This window comes from Typopeltis vanoorti, chromosome 9 (assembly GCF_054136105.1).
Source record: "Typopeltis vanoorti isolate ZY-2024b chromosome 9, IOZ_Tvanoo_1.0, whole genome shotgun sequence".
NCBI lineage: Eukaryota > Metazoa > Arthropoda > Arachnida > Uropygi > Thelyphonidae > Typopeltis > Typopeltis vanoorti.
The window spans coordinates 88,601,357-88,620,290 of NC_143557.1; the positions used below are offsets into that span (position 1 = coordinate 88,601,357).

Consider the following 18,934-nt stretch of genomic DNA (forward strand, 5'->3'; position numbering starts at 1 on the left):
TGTTGAGCCAATCCAGACTTTTCAGGTGTGTTGTGAAGAATGGAGGATTGATGTTCTTGGATTCTTTTTTCAAGAGAACATCCGGTCTGTCCAAAATAGGAGAGATCACAGTTGCAAGGAATTTGATAAACTTCAGGAAAAGTTGAGCGTTTGTCTTTAGGAGAAGGAAAATGAGAAGACAATTTGTTAATAGATGAATACGTAGTTGTTAAATCATATTTCTTTAAAGTTCTTGCGATAGGTTCTGAAATATCGGAGATATAAGGAATAGGCACTCGACGTATCGAAAATTTGTTGTTTTGTGGAGAATTATAAGAATTGAGAAGATGTTGAGTACTTCTTTTAGAAAAGCCATTGAGTTTCATGTGTTGTTGGATAGTAGAAAGTTCTTTCTGTAGATAATCAAAAGTAGAACAATTAGTTTTGGCTCTTCTGATGAGGCATTTTATAATTCCTGTTTTTTGACATGGATGATGGGCTGATTCTTTAAGAATATAACGACCTGTGAATGTTGGTTTCCTGTATACTGTAGTTGCAAGAATATTTGAAGGTGACAGGATGAGGAGAACGTCTAAAAAAGATAATTGGTTGTTTTCTTCTATTTCCATAGTAAACTTTATGCGATGATGCAAGGAATTAATACTGTTTAAAAAAGAAGGTAAAGTATTTTTGCTGTGAGGCCAAATGGTAAAGATGTCATCTATATATCTTACCCAAAAAGATGGTTGAGGGAAAATAGATGAGAAGAGGACTTTTTCTAAATGTTCTGAATAAAAGTTGGCTAAAGCAGGAGAAAGAGGACTTCCCATGGCCGTTCCGTCTACTTGGCTGTAAAATTTATTTTGACATATGAAATATCCAGAATGTATTACGAAATCGGATAGTTTTATAATGTCTTGAAGAAAGATGTCATCAAGTAATTTTAAAGTTTCCTTGAGAGGTACATTGGTATATCAAGATTCTATATCAAAGCTAACCATAAGATCTGTAAGTTGTAATGAGACGTTTTTTAATTTTTCTAAGAAATTTGAGGACTTTTTTAAAAAAGAATTAGATTTGCCAATGTAAGATTTCAATAATTTAGCTAGATATTTGGCTATACGGTAAGTAGGAGAATCAATACAATCCACTATTGGACGAAGAGGATAGTCAATCTTATAGATTTTTGGAAGGCCATGGAGGTCTTGCAATATGAGTTTTAAGTCTTTCAATTGTGTCTTTATCTAAACTGATGACGTCATCAGTTTAGATAAAGAGAGAATTTAATTTCTTTAGTTGTCTGTTGGTTGGATCATAATCAATTTCTTGTTATGTGGAGCGATCTCAAAGCAGAAGAGAAAGTTTTCTTCTGTAATTTGCAGAGTCCATAACTACTGTTCCTTTCACCTTGTCAGCTTTGGTGATAATGAGGTGATTGTTTTTTCTCAAGGACTGTAAAGATTTCATTTCAGAAGGAGATATGTTGGAAGGAAGAAGTTTGGCCTTAAGTAGAGAAGAAGTGACTTTTAGGCGAAGAGCATTAGCGATATCACTAGTTAGATGATTGAGATTCCTTTCAATGTTAACTAGGAAATATAGATATGGTATCTTATTTGGAACAATAGAAAAATCATGTCCTTTTGACAGGATGAGGGTTTCGCTTTCAGTCAAAGGACGTCCGGATATATTGACAGTCCAATTATCTGTAGTTATGAAGGGCTTGGATTGTCTAGACGAAAGAGCTTCATATTTACGGTTAAGATGTTGACTTAGTTTATTATAAGACGTTGAGTAGAACGTTTAGCCACATTTAGAACTATGTGAGAAAGATGTGGATCCAAATTTGTGGAAATATAGGTGTGCGCAGATCAGAAATGTGATGACTATGAATAGCAAGGTCACGTTTAGCAGCTTTAAGTTGATTATGGATTAGAGATAAACTGGTGTTCCGGTAAATATTATGAGCTCCAGGAGATTTTATTGCTTCTTTAATCTTAGCAAAATTTGGAATAATCTTGTTGTCGCAGCATTTTTTTGAAAAATTGATCTTAGCTCGTAACCTACCTTGTATAACTGAAAGTTTTCCTAATTTACCGGTTAGTTACATAGCATTTTCCCCTTGAAGGATAAGAATTTGCTATTTTAAGGATACTTGTGACATAAGACAATGATATATGCATGTAAACACAAGAAAGATATTTAATTAACCAAATATTTTGGTCTGGAAATAGCAAACCATCCTCAGTGGTATTACAAGAACAGTTTTTAAAAAAATACAAGCTAGAATACTAACAATGGATCTTTTAAAACAGAACACGCCGGTATCTTTATATACCAATGTACCTCTCAAGGAAACTTTAAAATTACTTGCTGACATCTTTCCTCAAGACATTATAAAACTATTCGATTTCGTAATACATTCTGGATATTTCGGATGCCAAAATAAATTTTACAGCCAAGTAGAAGGAACGGCCATGGGAAGTCCTCTTCTCATCTATTTTCCCTCAACCATCTTTTTGGGTAAGATATATAGATGACATCTTTACTATTTGGCCTCACAGCAAAAATACTTTACCTTCTTTTTTAAACAGTATTAATTCCTTGCATCATCCTATAAAGTTTACTATGGAAATAGAAGAAAACAACCAGTTATCTTTTTTAGATGTTCTCCTCATCCTGTCACCTTCAAATATTCTTACAACTACAGTATACAGGAAACCAATGTTCACAGGTCGTTATATTCTTAAAGAATCAGCCCATCGTCCATGTCAAAAAACAGGAATTATAAAATGCCTCATCAGAAGAGCCAAAACTAATTGTCCTATTTTTGATTATCTACAGAAAGAACTTTCTACTATCCAATAACACATGAAACTCAATGGCTTTTCTAAAAAAAGTACTCAACATCTTCTCAATTCTTATAATTCTCCACAAAACAACAAAGTTTCAATACGTCGAGTGCCTATTCCTTATATCTCCGATATTTCAGAACCTATCGCAAGAATTTTAAAGAAATATGATTTAACAACTACATATTCGCCTATTAACAAATTGTCTTCTCATTTTCCTTCTCCTAAAGACAAACGCTCAACTTTATCTCTTCCTGGAGTTTATCAGATTCCTTGCAACTGTGATCTCTCCTATTTTGGACAGATTGGACGTTCTCTTGAAAAAAGAATCCAAGAACATCAATCCTCCATTCTTCACAACAAACCTGAATGAAAAGTCTGGATTGGCTCAACATGGGATTGAAACTGACCACAGCATCTTTTGGTCCAGGACTCGCCTCTTACATAGATCCCATTATAGGTTCAAACGTTTGTTCAAGGAAAGCGTGGAGGCTTTGCTCCATCGTCCCAACCTGAATCGTAATGACTGTATGTCTATATCAAAAATCTGGGAAAGTCTAATCAAGATTACTCATTATTTTTTTTTTCCTGTTTTTTTTTTTTCAATCATGTCTCTACTTCAAAATATTCCGTTTTATGCTTAATACTTAGTGATATAACATCACGTGGTGTATTCTATTTTTAATGATCTATTGTTAGTATACAAGCTTGTATTTTTTTAAAAACTGTTCTTGTAATACCACTGAGGATGGTCTGCTATTTCCAGACCGAAATATTTGGTTAATTAAATATCTTTCTTGTGTTTACGTGCATATATCATTCAGTCTTATGTAACAAATATCCTTAAAACAGCAAATTCTTCCACCTTTCTATGTGTCTTGTAATCATTTCCTACTCTGCTGTTTAAATCTCCAACAAAAACCAACTTTTTTCATTGTGTCAGCTGTCTTCTCTAATGCCTGAAAAAAATTCCTTCACTTCTTAAGTAGAACTCTTGTTGGGACCATTGGGCACAAATAGAAATAAGTTATTGTCCACATCACTCTACTTGATATTGCATGTCATTCATTATCCTCATATTGGGAGATGAATTTTATCTCCTGATGTAAGACCACCTCCCTGCTTATTGGAGGCCTGAAGTGGCTTGGAAAAGTTCCATGTTTGGCTTCTAGAGTAGGATTTTTGGACTATATAAAAATCAATAAAAAATTACAAATATATATATATATATATATATATAAAATTAATAAAAATTGGAAAAAAAATTCTTAGCCTATCCACAGTACAAATGTACTATAGATTTGCTAATAACATTTCATGGGTGGGGACCACTTAAAAAAAAAAAGAAAAAAATAGTGTTGAATACTGTAGTTACTCCTGCTTTACCCTGATGATTATTGCCTGAATATATAACATCCTATCTTTGTTCCATAACACCTATGGAACAAATATTGATCTGGTACTTATCCAATTCTTCGGCTAGTTCCATTTCTTTTCCATTCATGTTTCTTATATTGGTGCCAATCTTGAACTCTGGTAATGTTTTGCGGTTCAAAATCATACTGGGCATGGATATTTCTGAATGTCTTTAAACAAGAGATGGATTTCATTGCCCAGTGTGAGACTGCATCTTGTTTGGAAGCCTGAAATGGCTTAAAAAAGCTCCATCTTTAGCTTCTAGAACAACCTTTCTGGATTATGTAATATATATATATATATATATTACAGCTCCTAAACATTTAAATATAAACCCCAGTATCAGCTTGTCTAAATACATTGATTTGGTATTATCCAATTCTTCGGCTAGTTCCATTTCTTTTCCATTGTTAAATCTGGAATAAAGGTTTAATTTATTATTAATCATTTCATTTGGGATTTAACTAAGATACAAAAATTTCCCTAAAGAAATGATTGTACATAGGTGTAAGTGATTTTTGTAAATAATGTAATAATACTTTCTTAATGAAATTTTGTATGTGTTATATTATTAACTGTCCTGTAAATAACAGACGTGAATCATAAAAGTCTTTGTAAAGGTTGCATTGGAACGAGAAAGTTAGAGCAAAGTTCACATTAGTTTAATCAGCTTATAGACATAACCCCAGGCAGCCACGATGCGAGGCACGTGGGAGACATATTGGAGAGAAGATAGCGCAGAGTGCAAAAGCTTAGGTACCGTCAGCAATTGGTGATGTAGTAGGGAGAGCAGCCGTGAGTGATATAAAAGATTTGGCGGCGTGTGCTCAGAGCTTTTTCTTGGTTCTGGTAGAAGTCATTCGTGCAGACGGGAAGGACAGTGGTCAACGACAGCCGCGCAGTCATGTAGCGGTCCGGTCCAGGCATAGCAGCGGCACAGCTAAACAGCCAGTGAAGACCGCAGCTTTATGCAGAACCACGCACACCCATCCGACAGAGTAGTATTGCAATCATCGGCACACAGGAGTGATTCGTGAACATAATCACCAATTCTGGCAAAATCGGAGGACAACAGGTAGCAGATCGAGGAAACTAGCTGAGAGGAGTCGGCAAAGATTGATCGAGAGGAAATTCCTGCCTAGTCTTGGTCAGTAACATAAAACCTTTTATTTGTCCATTGAACTGTGAACAGAGCTAGGAAGAGTTAATGTGCTAATGTAATAAGCGATAGGACTTGCTAATATATGACAGGACTCTAGTACTTTAACCTGTGGTAAATTGTTGTAATTCTAGAAGTATATTGTAACAGATACTGTCCTTGAATCATTTTCAGTGTGTTATAATCTAATCTTTGGATATTGATTAGTTATTCACTTGCATAGCTATCATAAGTGAACGAGAATACGACAGTTTGATTTGCTAATGTCCTTTTAGTATAACGCTTTAATTGTAATTAGATCTTGTCTGATAGATTGGTGTTACCTGCAGGAACAAAATTTTTATGTTTAGAATAACTTTGATTACTATGTACAATACCTTAGAATGAATAAACATTCTTATTTTCTTTACCTAAGTAAATTGCCTGATTTCTCAAGCCAATGCACCGCTTGCTTAAATTAGAACCTGTATAAAAAAAAATTCAAGCATGGGGGTGGGGAGAGACTGGTTACAACTGCTAATTGAAGAAAGTAATTTAAGAGCTTGTTGATTACTAGATTCCAAGATCACGTGACAGTCTGCGTGTTAACTCTCTGACAAGGAGATTTCTCTTGTATAGGAATTAAGATGGCACAGCTTCAAAAAATAAATTTTTCTTAATTCTGAAAAGAAGTTAACTCCAGAATTGCAACCAAGAAAAATTGGCCCTAGCCTAAGGCATTCTCTTTGTTTGTAGGATTTGCACACGTGATCTATTGGAATGATAAGCCATTGAAGGAATAGCTTTTAGCTAAGATACAATACTAAGTAAAGGGATGAGAGATAATATCATAACAAGTGTACAACATTCAGATAAATAATTTAATTAATTAATCAAACAACAAATATATATATACATGGAAAAAATATAACACCATTCATGTTTCTTATATTGGTGCCAATCTTGAACTCTGGTAATGTTTTGGGATTCAAAATCATACTGGGCATGGATATTTCTGAATGCCTTTAAGCAAGAGATGGATTTCATTGCCCGGTGTGAGACTACATCTTGTTTGGAAGTCTGAAATGGCTTGAAAAAGCTCCGTCTTTAGCATCTAGAACAAACTTTCTGGAATCTGAAATATATATATTACAGATCCTAAACATTTAAATATAAACCCTAGTATCAGCTTGTCTAAATACATCATGGTCATCTTTAGCCAAATGCAAATGCATAAACATTCACGCCATGCTGAACAATGCAAAGCACAATTAGAAATATTTTAAACAACATCACTATTCTGTAAGTACATAATGGTTGTCACCTTTGTTATTCTTTACTGTTTGTGTACTAGTTTGTATGTTTATACCTGAAGAAAGCCTATGTAATTAGGATGAAATGTTGTCAATTAAAATAAATGTTACCATCTTATTCCAGTGTTCTGCCTTATAAACTCTTACAAATTCATGAACCAGCAAAGTCTACATTATTCTATATATAGATTTGTGTGTGTGTGTGCGTGCAGTAGTGCATTCAGGATTTAATTGGGAGGGGGGGGCAGCAAGTTGAGTAGACGATTTGAGAATACAAGCTATACATCGCATATGACCGATGACTGAGCGTCTGTAATGATCACTAATTCATAAGAAGTAGTATAGAAATAGAAGCCATGACACAACATAAATTTTAAAAAAATGAATTTTGATTAGGAAAGGGTTTTTGGAAAATTTTCTAGTGTTTTTTTCCCTTTGGGGGGATGGCCCCTTGCCCCCCCCCCCCCCTCTGGGTGCACCATTGTGTGTGTGTGTATTGTATTGTATGTATGTATATATATATATATATATATGCATGCATGCACACACACACACACACACACACACACAGCTAATTCTCTCTTTACGCGACTTTTTTTTTTTACACAATTTCAAAATAACATGATTTAGAAAACAAAAGCAACTCTATTTTTACATGACATGTTTTGATTTAACATGGTTCAAATTGTGCTTATTTTTAAAATTTCTGTTTGGATTCAGTTAAATAGGCTATTTCCATTATAATTATCTAGATTTTTCCTAGATAATTATAATTATCTAGAAAAATCTAAAACAGTATATATGTATCATTCTAGGAAATTATAATTATAATGGAATTCTTAAACTTGATTTTTGGGGAACTCCCTTGATGTTTTAAATATCAGGGATTACTCTAAGCTACAAAATGTAGACAATTGTGATGACAACAAAAAAATCAATTTCTGTAGTTATGATTCCCCAAAGTTAAGCCGACAGATGAACCTTTATATTCAGTTGCTGTTGGTTCCTGGAAGCAGAAGGGTGCTATGTTGATTCCTCAAAGTTAAGTTGCGTTGTGGGAAGCCTGCCTAAGTAAAACTGCTTGGAAGGAGTGTATTAAACGATTATTTCTTGTTTACAATTTGAAATGGTTTTGTTTTGAAATGTTTACACATTTTGTGTTTTGTTCGTGCAATAGAGTTCATGTCTAAGACCATGGGCAATGCAATAAAAGATGTAGATTTTAACACGTTACCAGTGCACTGGAAGGCAAACAAAAAAAAAAGTTGGGTTACAAAAGAAATTTTTAATAAACGGTTCAGTGTTTTGTTGCAGAAGTTAAACACTATTTGATGGTGAAGAAAATCTGGACTTTAAAGCTTTATTGATTATAGACAATGCACCTGGCCATCCTATTTTAGAACACCCAAATGTGGAATTTTGTTTTCTGCCACCTAGTACAACATCCTTAATACAACCACTAGATCAGGGTGTGATCGCTACCTTTATAACTTACTAAAATAAGAAGAACATTCCAATACATTTTGGATAAACTAGATAAGAAGAATCTACTGAGAGTTATTGATGTGTGGAAGAAATTTTTTATTTTGGATTGCATCAAACTTGCTAAGTTGGTGTTATCAGAATTGAAACCATCAACTTTAAATGCATGCTGGAAAGCTTCTTGGCCAGAATGTGTGTAAAAGAAAAAAGTGATGATGATGAAGAGATTCCACTCACTGCAAGATTGATTAAAGAAGGGCTTCAAGTGGCTAGTAAATTGCAGTCATTTTCTTACACATGATCCAAATACTGAACAAGCTGAACAGTTTAAACCTGAACTGAAGTGATGTGTGATGCGATATGATGAATTATACAAAGATCTAGTCAAAACAGGATATCGATGATTAATTACAGAGTTCACGGTAAAAAAAAAAAAAAAATCAACCTTCAGAATTATTGAAAATTAGTGCTAATTTAGTTTCTTTTACTGAAGAAAATATTTCACCATTGCAGCATGAACAGGATGGCCAAAGTGTTTCAAGTGATGGAAATGATTTAATTCCGGTCTCACATAAAAGAATGCAGCTACTATCAGAAAGCGATGGCAAATAAAATTTAACTAATAACTATATGTACTGGTGTATTTGGACCTTTACAAATTTCTGTTTTATTAGTAGCACACTATTTTCTTTAAGAAAGATACATATGCATATACTTTAAATAAGTATTTAAAATAAATAAAAAAATATTCCATTAAAATTAAATAGTGTTTTAACCAATGCTTTTCATGTTTTGTTTAAAAATAACTTAATTGTTCATATCAGGTTTTCACATCTGGAACCATTCTTCTATTTTTTCATATGCATTGTATTCTTTTTTACATTGATTTTTCTGGAACTAATCTGTGTAAATGGAGAATTGGGTGTATATATATAAAAGTATATTTTTTAAAAAATATTTTTACATTTAAATTAAATGTAAAAAATAAAATATAAAATTTAAGTTTTATATTTATTTTTATATACATTTTTAAATTAAAAAAAAAATCAGTGCTGTAAATATGAAGTACAAAACCTATAGTTCATTGGAGCTGTATGTTGTTGTGGAGGTTGTAGACATCAGGGAATATTTAACATAGGATAAAGATGAAATTGAAAGAGGAGGAGAAACAAGTTTACTTAGATTTCTATTTGAACTGTGAACGAATGTTAAACAGATGTTATGTATGTGATTTTTACAGATATAATGGAACGTGAAAGAATAATACATGGATTTCAAATAGAATAACATTTGAAAGTGCCATAGAAAAGATATTAGTCATCTCATAAGTTGTAACTAATGTGGCATTTATATGATAGTGATTGGAGTGAGGAGGAGGGATGAGTTGATCGTTGATTAGTCAAATTGCCCTCTTCTGGATTGTATCTAAAATTTTTAGGCAGTTTTCTGGTGAACTTCTTCAAATGCAAGAAAATTATAAGTTTAAGCAGATTTCGAGATTTATACCGAGTTTGAAGATGAGAAATAATGATGCCATCTCATCTGTGTCTTTCTTGGCCATCATATTTTTTTGGTGGTTGAGGAATTTATGGGAAGTACCTCTTCATAGTCCGAAGAGTCATCACAGAGGACCCAAACTATCCACACAACCTACCATACCTCTCCTTGAACCCATTAACAAACAGAACTCTAACAACTGACTTCAGCAAACCATTCCATTCATTCACAACTCTCCAAGCAAAAATTCTAGTCCTCACACCCTGCTAACCACACTTTTGCTCAATTTTCATGTTTTTGACAGGAAAGACTGGGGGAAGGGGAACAAGATTGGTTATTGTTTTCTGAGCATCTGGGTATTACTGAAGGTAAAGAGGAAGCAAGTTATGATTTTTTTTTATTCTGTGGAAAAGGTGACTAACTTGTCCACAATTAGTCACCTTGAAGAATCTCACAATGGAAATTAATGTTTAAGATATTGGTTGTATAAGATCTTGAAGCTGGGAATGTTTCAGCACTATAAAGTTAATTTTTTCAAATGAGTAGGAAGAATGGAGTACTATCATCTGAAAATTGTGGATAGGGATTTGGTTAATGAAAGAAGATCATTTATGTATAGGAGGAAGATGGAATAAAAGAGCTACTAATTATATATTGGGCTTTAACCTTTATCCAAGTGTTAGCAAACATTGCACCTGAAGTCCTTTCAGGACTGGGGCAACTCGTGGTAAAGGTGGTATAAGTTCTCATCACTTGCCTTAGTATCTCCCATAATGCAAAACACATCTCCTTGCAGACACGTATAATTTTATGCATTAAGGGAAGGGCCACTACCCAGAGGTGGTGATACTAAGGTGGAAGTAATGGAGAAATCATATTTACCTATACAAGTAATGTGCCTTTAAACGTACCAAAATTGCACCAAATATGACACCATTGCTACAACCCCATGAACATGGGCATCATTGCAACTTTCAAAGCCTATTTTCTTAAAAAGACATTCTCAAAGGCAGTAGAAACAACAACCGGAAGAAATGCGATTAGGTTCTAAGAATTTTGGAAAAGTTTTAACATTAAACACGCAATTAAAAATATTCATGATTCGTGGGAGCAAGTGTCTTCTAGCTGCATGAGATCTGTTTGAAAAAGCTTTTTGCAGAATGCACTAATGACTTGGGTGATTTTCAAAATCTTGTGAACAATGTGAATGAAGAAATCATTGCAATTGGTGAAAACCTTGGTTTTGATGCAGAATATGTTAAAGAATTATTGGATTTAATTCAAAAGATTTCACTGACAACGATCTTCTTGAAATTGAACAGCAACGCACATATGAAGACAACGAACAAATGGAATGTGAAGATGAGGTTCCAAAGGAGATAACAATCAAAGAACCGGATGGAATATTTCAAAGAATGCTTGTTTGCTGAGGTCTAGAGAGACATTTGTTTGTTATCATAGAATTTATGCTGATAAGAAAAATCTAATTGTTCAAACAACTCTTGATAACTTTTTTTGATAAAAAAATTGTAACTAATGTAGGTAGAAGCATTTATTAAACACTTTGCATTCATTTTTATCTCCTAAAAACGAATTATTAATACAGTAATCGATCATGGACGAATTATAATTTTACCATTGATTATTATATTTGATTAACGAGATTTTGATATGCAGTAACGAGGGATTAATTAATCACGTTAATCAAGGGATACCTGTACACTGATTTTGGTTGTAGTAAAGGTGATTGTCTATGCGAGAGTTTGAGAAGAAGAATAATATCAGATCAGCTTCATTCTCAATCTTTAGGATGGTTAGCTGAGATTGTGCAGAAGCATAGATGGACAGGAGTTGCACCTTTGTTCTTCTTACAGTGGCAGGGGGCACACCTACTGTTCATACAATAAACCTTTTTTTTTGTATTTGTCCTTTTCAAAGTCAGTGAATTTCTTGTCAAATAATCATTTTGCAGTTGTTTAGAGTTTCAGTATAGACTGAGAATGAACCTAGAATTTTTTCAAGGCTTTTTCTTGGACTTCCTTGGTACACTTATTGGAAAAATCAAGTTTTGTACAATGGATGGAACTTTTGAATGGAGATAAAGGCTTCCAGCCTTTATCTCCAGAATAATTCTAGCAAGAATTATTTCTATAACAAACTTGTCAAATTGTATTGCATTAAAACAGTTATCTGTAATCTTTTTAATCCAGCAATATTACATTGTGTGTATACATTGTAATTTTTTTGTGTGAGTTTGGACTGATTGATATAGTTTTTTTTGTTTTTTTTAAATTATAATTGGGTTATTTTTATTGGTAAAATTTGACAAACCATTTTAAAATTATGGTGATTTCCTTAGTGGTATTCAATGAAGTTTGGTATTTAGAATCTGTATTAAAATTTTGAATTATTTGGCTTTAGACTAATAAATTTTAGCAAAACAAAATTGTCTGTTTAACTGCTGATAGCAACTATTTATAAAAAAAAGTGCAAAATAAATGCTAATTAAAATTATGTAAATTTTTGTTTAATTAGGTTTTAGATTTACCTCATTACGGGGAGACAAAGTAGACATTCTGTACAATAACATCAAACATGCATTCTTTCAGCCATGTGATGGAGAAATGATTATACTTTTACATTTCACCTTAAAGGTATTTTTTTCCTTTATTACTCCTATTTTATAATTTTATAAAGTTTCATTAGCTTCATTCATCTATATTGCTGATCTATAATCCTGTTTTTCCTCTTTTTTTATGTATATAGAATGCTATAATGTTTGGTAAAAGAAGAAATAACGATGTTCAATTCTATACTGAAGTAGGTGAAATTACAACTGATCTGGGCAAGCATCAACACATGCATGATAGAGATGATCTAGCATCTGAACAGGTAAGCATTGTTCATTGCATCTTTTAAAGAATGTCCCAGGGGTTGTGGAGAAGCATCAATCCCTAAAGTACAAAACAGAACCTGGAAGTAATAAATAGATGCAAGGTCATAATGCATTTGTGGATTTCATAAATTGTATTTTATTAATTTTTTTAGAAAAATATACAATTAAACAATGAAATCCTGATTTAATGGTTTTCTGGACAACTTTTTTGTACTCTAAACCAGAGAAAATTGCCTTCTGGAGCTAAACAAAGATTGATTACCATATAATATATAGTAATAATTGTCTTACCAATGATAGCATTCATTATTCAAAGGAGTTTTGAAAAGAAGTGGGAAAAACTGCTTCATATTTTGTATGTAATGTATCCTTAGACTTGAGTATGGTTTATTTTTCTGATTAATCTCTTTCAAATGCTGTACTTATTTTTCAGTGCTTTTCATATATGCAACAGAAAGGATACTTTCTGTACCCTTAGTAACTCATTTAAGCATCACAAATTCTGTGGGGTAGTAATCCTTGTTTAGGCTTATATATTGATTCTCCAGCATCATATATTGTTTAAGGAAATTGTCAATGTATTTGTAATAGATAAAATTATTTACTTATCCTGTAATTTACCGAAGTCAAATCGGCATCATCAGGGATTAATACACTTGCACACAGGCACACTTCAGTAACAAAGATGAATGACCTAAATTCCTGCAATTATGCCACCTATTGGCTTCAGTTAGGTGGTCTTGGTCATCGGGCTGATTGTCTGCAGATGAGGGTTTCCCATGTGAGGTGGAAGTCTGATACACCATATTTGTTTAGGTTGGGATAGTTGGTGAGAGTTTCAGCTGATTCGAGGAAAAGCCTCTCAAACTTGAATTTGCTTTGGTGGAGTAAAGTGACTTTTTTTCCAATGGATCATATTCTGGTATCCAGGGCATGGTCTACCAATTCTGAGTGGCTGTAGTGGAATTGGATGTAATCTTGGTGCTCTGATATACAGATGTTGGCTGTCCTACCTTTTTGTCCATAATAAGAAAGGTTGTAGCTGGTCTTTGGGATGTGTGTGTGTGTGTGTGTGTGTGTGTGGTGTGTGTGTGGGGGGGAGATAAGAACTACTAGCTTTTTTTTGTGTGGTTTATTGGTGGTCAAAAAAATTGTGCTTTTTTAATATCTTGGCCACCTTTTCCGAGATGCCACAGATATAGGGGATAGTGACAGATTTGCTATAATCTATGTTTGGAAGGAGGGAGGGATGGTGTGGGTACGTGGTGTAGCCATTCACCAAAAAAGTGTTTATGTGGGCAAGTTCTGTGTTGAGTGCATTGTTATCTGAGCAAAAGCAAATTAATTTAGCATGGTGGACTAAGATTTTTATAGTCCCAGATTGTTTGGGGGAGGGGGGGGGATTTGATTACCAATTACATATTTGGTTTAATCCTTTATCCCAGTGTAAGCAAACAAAGTTTGCGCCTGAAATATTTTCAGGACTGGGACAACTCGTGGTAGAGGTGGTATAAATTCTGATCACTTGCCTTAGTATCCCATACTGCAAAGCACATATCCTTATAGGTATGTATAATGCTATGCATTATAGAAAGGATCACTACCCAGACCGGTTTCAACCTTTATTGAGGTTGCGTCAGCGGGAGCTAGACCCAGAGGTGGTGATACTAAGGTGGAAGTAATGCAAAAGTCATATCACTATATACCAGTTGCCAAAAGGTGTCAACACCTTATTATTAAAATTCTCTGGATTAGAGATTTTGTTTGCTTACACTTGGATAAAGGATTAAACCAAATATGTAATTGATAGCATAGCCAAGTGAAAAAACTTCCATCAACATCACATATATCTAATCCAGAGAATTTTAATAATAAAGTGTTGACACCTTTTGGCAACTGGCATATGGTGATATGACTTTTGCATTACTTCCACCTTAGTATCACCACCTCTGGGTCTAGCTCCCACTGACAAGACCTCAATAAAGGTTGAAACTGGTCTGGGTAGTGATCCTTTCCATAATGCATAGCACTATACTTACCCATAAGGATATGTGCTTTGCAGTATGGGATACTAAGGCAAGTGATCAGAACTTATACCACCTTTGCCACAAGTTGCCCCAGTCCTGAAAATATTTCAGGCGCAAACTTGTTTGCTTACACTTGGATAAAGGATTAAACCAAATATGTAATTGGTAGCATATCCAAGTGAAAAAAATTTCCATCAGGTGATTTTGACTGTTGATGGATATATCTACCTGTGTGTGTGTGTGGGTGGGTTTTCTGTTGACTGTGAAGATCAGGGACCCATTTGGTTGTCTTGTAACTAGGGTGTCTAGTAAGGGCAGACTGTTGTTACTTTCTATTTCAGTCGTGAATTGGATCCTTGGATGTTGGCCATTCAAATGGGAAAGGAAAGTGTGTAAGGTGTTCTGGCCATGTGGCCAAATTGCAAACATATATTTGTCCACATAGCATAGCCATATAGTGGGTTTAAGGGGGGAGGAATTTAGGACATTCTTTTTGAATGTCTCCATGAATTGTTTGTAGAATTTTCCTTGCCAAACAAAATAGTAGAGTTCATAGCAAACTGAAAAAGGACTGAGATATTGAGAGGAAATTCTACTTGGATAAGTGCCAAGTTGTCTTTAAGGAGACATCGAAACTGACCATTAAGTCAGTGTAGCAGAGTAAATAAGTAATAATTTGAATTCTAATTTAATCTAATTTGAAAATTAGATTTTATAAAACAACTAGGAAACACACACAAAGACTGGAATAGAGGCGACTTCTCATTAAATGCCAAATCAGTATGCATATTGGCTTTTATCAAACTCTGCATTGTTGCTGTTTCGTTAATTTTCAAATATCCCTTGTAAATAAGGCTGGGATAAGGAATATTTCACTGTTTTAGAGATTAGGTAGATCTTTGCCATATATTATTTTGTTTATTACTTATTATAAATAAGTAAATTATTAATGTGTGTGGGCAAAACATGACTGTAAATTATGATTTGTTCCATGATGAACTCACAGCAAAACCAAGTTTTGTCAAATTTTTGTCTATTTAGTCCATTTTTTTCTAATTTGTGTGTGTGTGTGTGTGTGTTGGGGGGGGGGGGTTGTCTGTGCTACAATTTTATGACATGAATTAGAGAAATATCATATCCACATAATTTGCGTTACTGAGATACAGAAAACTAAAACAGGTAAGATTGTAAAAAAAAACTGCAGGATGCTATATTCAGGCATTACTGATCTAGGAAAGGAGGGTGTAGCTGTATCAACACTAAACATGAAGATAAACTTCTTGAATCATAGGCTTTTTCAAGTAAAGGTTATCAAATTTCAGGTAGTTTGGACCAGTGACATTTATGCTCACAGAAAGTCCTAAAGGTAAGTGTTAGAGTGGAAGAATATTTTTTCATTAAATAGAAAAGCCCTAACATAAAGGGGAAGCTGATTCTTTTTAGAGATTTATATAGTGAAGTGGAAAATTAATAGCAGATTTATGGATATGTTTTAGTGAAATGTAGAAAAAAAAAAGAGCAAAGCTAATAATAATGGAAAATGCTTGCTGAATTTCTGTCTGCATGGACTAGGCTTAAGATCACACCATAATATTCCAACATAAAGAGACAATAAATAAGAATCTTTATTGACTTTGTTGTTGTTGTTGACAGATCACATTGGTTCAGGACGATTTCAAATCATTCTGTATACTCTTGTATACAGAAGGAAAATGAATATCTGTCATACTAAAAAGAAACGTGCATAATTTTCAAAAGGAATTAAAGTCGAGCAGCTTTCAGGATGAATTGTAGACTCAAATATATGAATACTATTGGCAGAAAATGAAAGCTTGAAAACTAAACAAAACCTTTTGGATTTTGGTGACAAAATATGAAGAAAACATTGATTGATTCAGCTTGAAATTGACAAGAAGAAATCATGTCAAGTTCCTAGTAAGTAAGTAAAGCAGCTAGGCTTTGTAAGAGAGCTAATCAAAATTCGGGGGAAGTAAGGCAGCTTTGGTAAGAATATATTAAATATCACGAAGGTGGCAAATGTTCTGGAAGTTATTGAAATGCTGGAGGAAAGAGTATTGTAAAGATAATCAGCAATCATAAAGCTAATATAAGCTGAAGATAAAGATATTCTTGATATTCAGATTAGTTACTTTGAAAAGCTGTTAAATGAAGCATGCTATTACAGAACAGTGGCACAGTAGAATGCAATCAATAGTACATTTTGGTACTTGAAGTAGAAAAAGCCTTCAGTAACCTAAAATGTGGAAAGGTATCTGGATCAGATAATAGTTAAAATCAGAGATGCTCAAATATAGAAATATAAAGTTTGCCAGCCAGCCAAATCTCACTTGTTTTTAGGTGGTCTCACGGCACTAGTGTGTGAGACCACTGCCTTGGTTATTGGGGGCCTGAGATGGCTTGAAAGGTTGCATGGTCATCTCTCTCTCTGAAACAGTGATCTAATTATGAAAGAAAAAAAAAGTAAATTGAATTATGCAGCAGTAACGAACTTAGATTTACAAAATTTTTTGGGGGGTGAGAGCTACATAAAAATACAATATTGTGCTTTGTCTTCTCTGAATAATCAAGAAGGCCTAGTCAGAAAGTTGAATTCTAGTTTGATTTCAGTTCAGCTGTTATAATATCCATCTCTGGAAAAAAATACATGCAAGAAAATCCTGGAAGAACAAACTGGGCTATGGCCAAATTGAGGGGAGATGAGATTTTTGATTTAAAACAAATAGATAAGCAATCGTTCGAATGGAATATAACGGATCTCTATTTAAGTTTTGTGATTTGGGGAAAGGTATATAAGGTGCCATGATAACAGAAAAATACTTCAAAACTACAGTTATATGGTAAATGAACATTATATTGAGAAATATTTAGTCCATACTTAAGTAAACAAGCTATTAGAACTGAAGGAGATACTGGGAGTTGATGTTAAATGACTGCAAGATAAGAGTACATGCTATCTTCTTCACCTATATGAGTCACATTATGAAGGAAAGTAACATTAAACTTGATATCAGAATTTGAGATTAAACTCAGCTCTTTTCTTTATGAAGATGATGTGCTACTAGTAGTAGTACATCATCTGCAATAAAAAAATTTTCAAAGCTCTTTAAATTGAATAATTGATGTAACATATTTAACATGAAAATCAGCAATAAGAAAAACTATGAAAGTGACAGGAACATGGAAAACTCAACTGCATTTCTAGTGGCAAGCCTTTAGAAGAAGTAAAATATTTCAGGCTGTTAGGCACAGTTTTTCATGAAGATATAAATTAAGTTTGGAAATAGATAACCAAATAAGCAAAAAAAAAAAAATATTTGGGATCCAGTTGAATAAATTTTTAGGAAATAAGAGAGAAATTACCAAACAAAACTATTATTATATAGGAATATATTTTAACTAATTTTTAATTTATATCTCTGAAAGTTTTTGAGCCTTCAATAAGTACCAGCCATATTGAGAAACCAAGGAGGGTTAGCCATGAGGAGAATATGTGAAAATAGGATATCAAAACTGCCCAGTTAGGCTCTACATCCTGAACCTTTTTTTGCTGCTTTAAATGTCAAGTATGGTCATAGGTGATTATCATAGCTTATCAATGAACATCCTTCCACCTCTTGGGGTGCTGACAGGTTTATTTACTTTATTATACTATGCACTGCTTACATCAAAACTTGATTATTGTTCAAGTCTATGCTTTTGCCAGACAGCACATCAAGCTATGAGAATTGCAACTGGTACATTTTGAACCTCACTAATCCCTAGTCTACACATTAAGGCAAATGAACCACTCTCGTTGCTTGGATGCCAACAACTGTCTACTATATGCTATGAAAATAAAATCCTGTGAGACCATTCCACGTGGTCAACTTTTTTTTGCTCAAGGTGGGAAAATCTGTACAACACTCATCAGACTGAATAAATAGACTAAATACACTATCATTGTGGCATTCATATATACCATCATAAAGGTTTTCTTTCTGCAGGCTACCCAAACATTCTACCTTTTCCATTGTGTACCAGCAGCTTTTTCAAACACATAGAGGGGAATAGTCTGATTTTGTGCCTGTAAACAGATGGTTCAAAATCAGAGGATCTAGTGGGATCTTCTGCTATTTTCTGAGATAACATGATATCTGCTCAGATCTCACTGAGATGTAACAAGTTTGCTGCTCAGCTGTATATGATAGTGCTTGCGTTATACTATCTGCAATGACTGCATTGCTACCAATGCAACCTGGTTTAGATTTATGGAGTTCTGCACATGTAATAAGATGTCTAGGAGCTGCAGAAACATCCAGGACTCTCTCATATCCAAC

The 18,934-nt window shown here is 33.8% G+C and overlaps 1 protein-coding gene across 1 annotated transcript in view; it reads left to right on the top strand.

Moving 5' to 3' along the window:
* The window catches only part of dre4 (SPT16 homolog, facilitates chromatin remodeling subunit dre4), a 371,785-nt gene that overhangs the window by 240,812 nt on the left and 112,039 nt on the right, over positions 1–18,934 (top strand). Inside the window, exons 19-20 of the mRNA XM_090398585.1 lie at positions 12,210–12,328; positions 12,441–12,566. Coding sequence (XP_090254711.1) covers positions 12,210–12,328; positions 12,441–12,566 — 245 coding nt within the window. The remainder of the gene's footprint in view (positions 1–12,209; positions 12,329–12,440; positions 12,567–18,934) is intronic.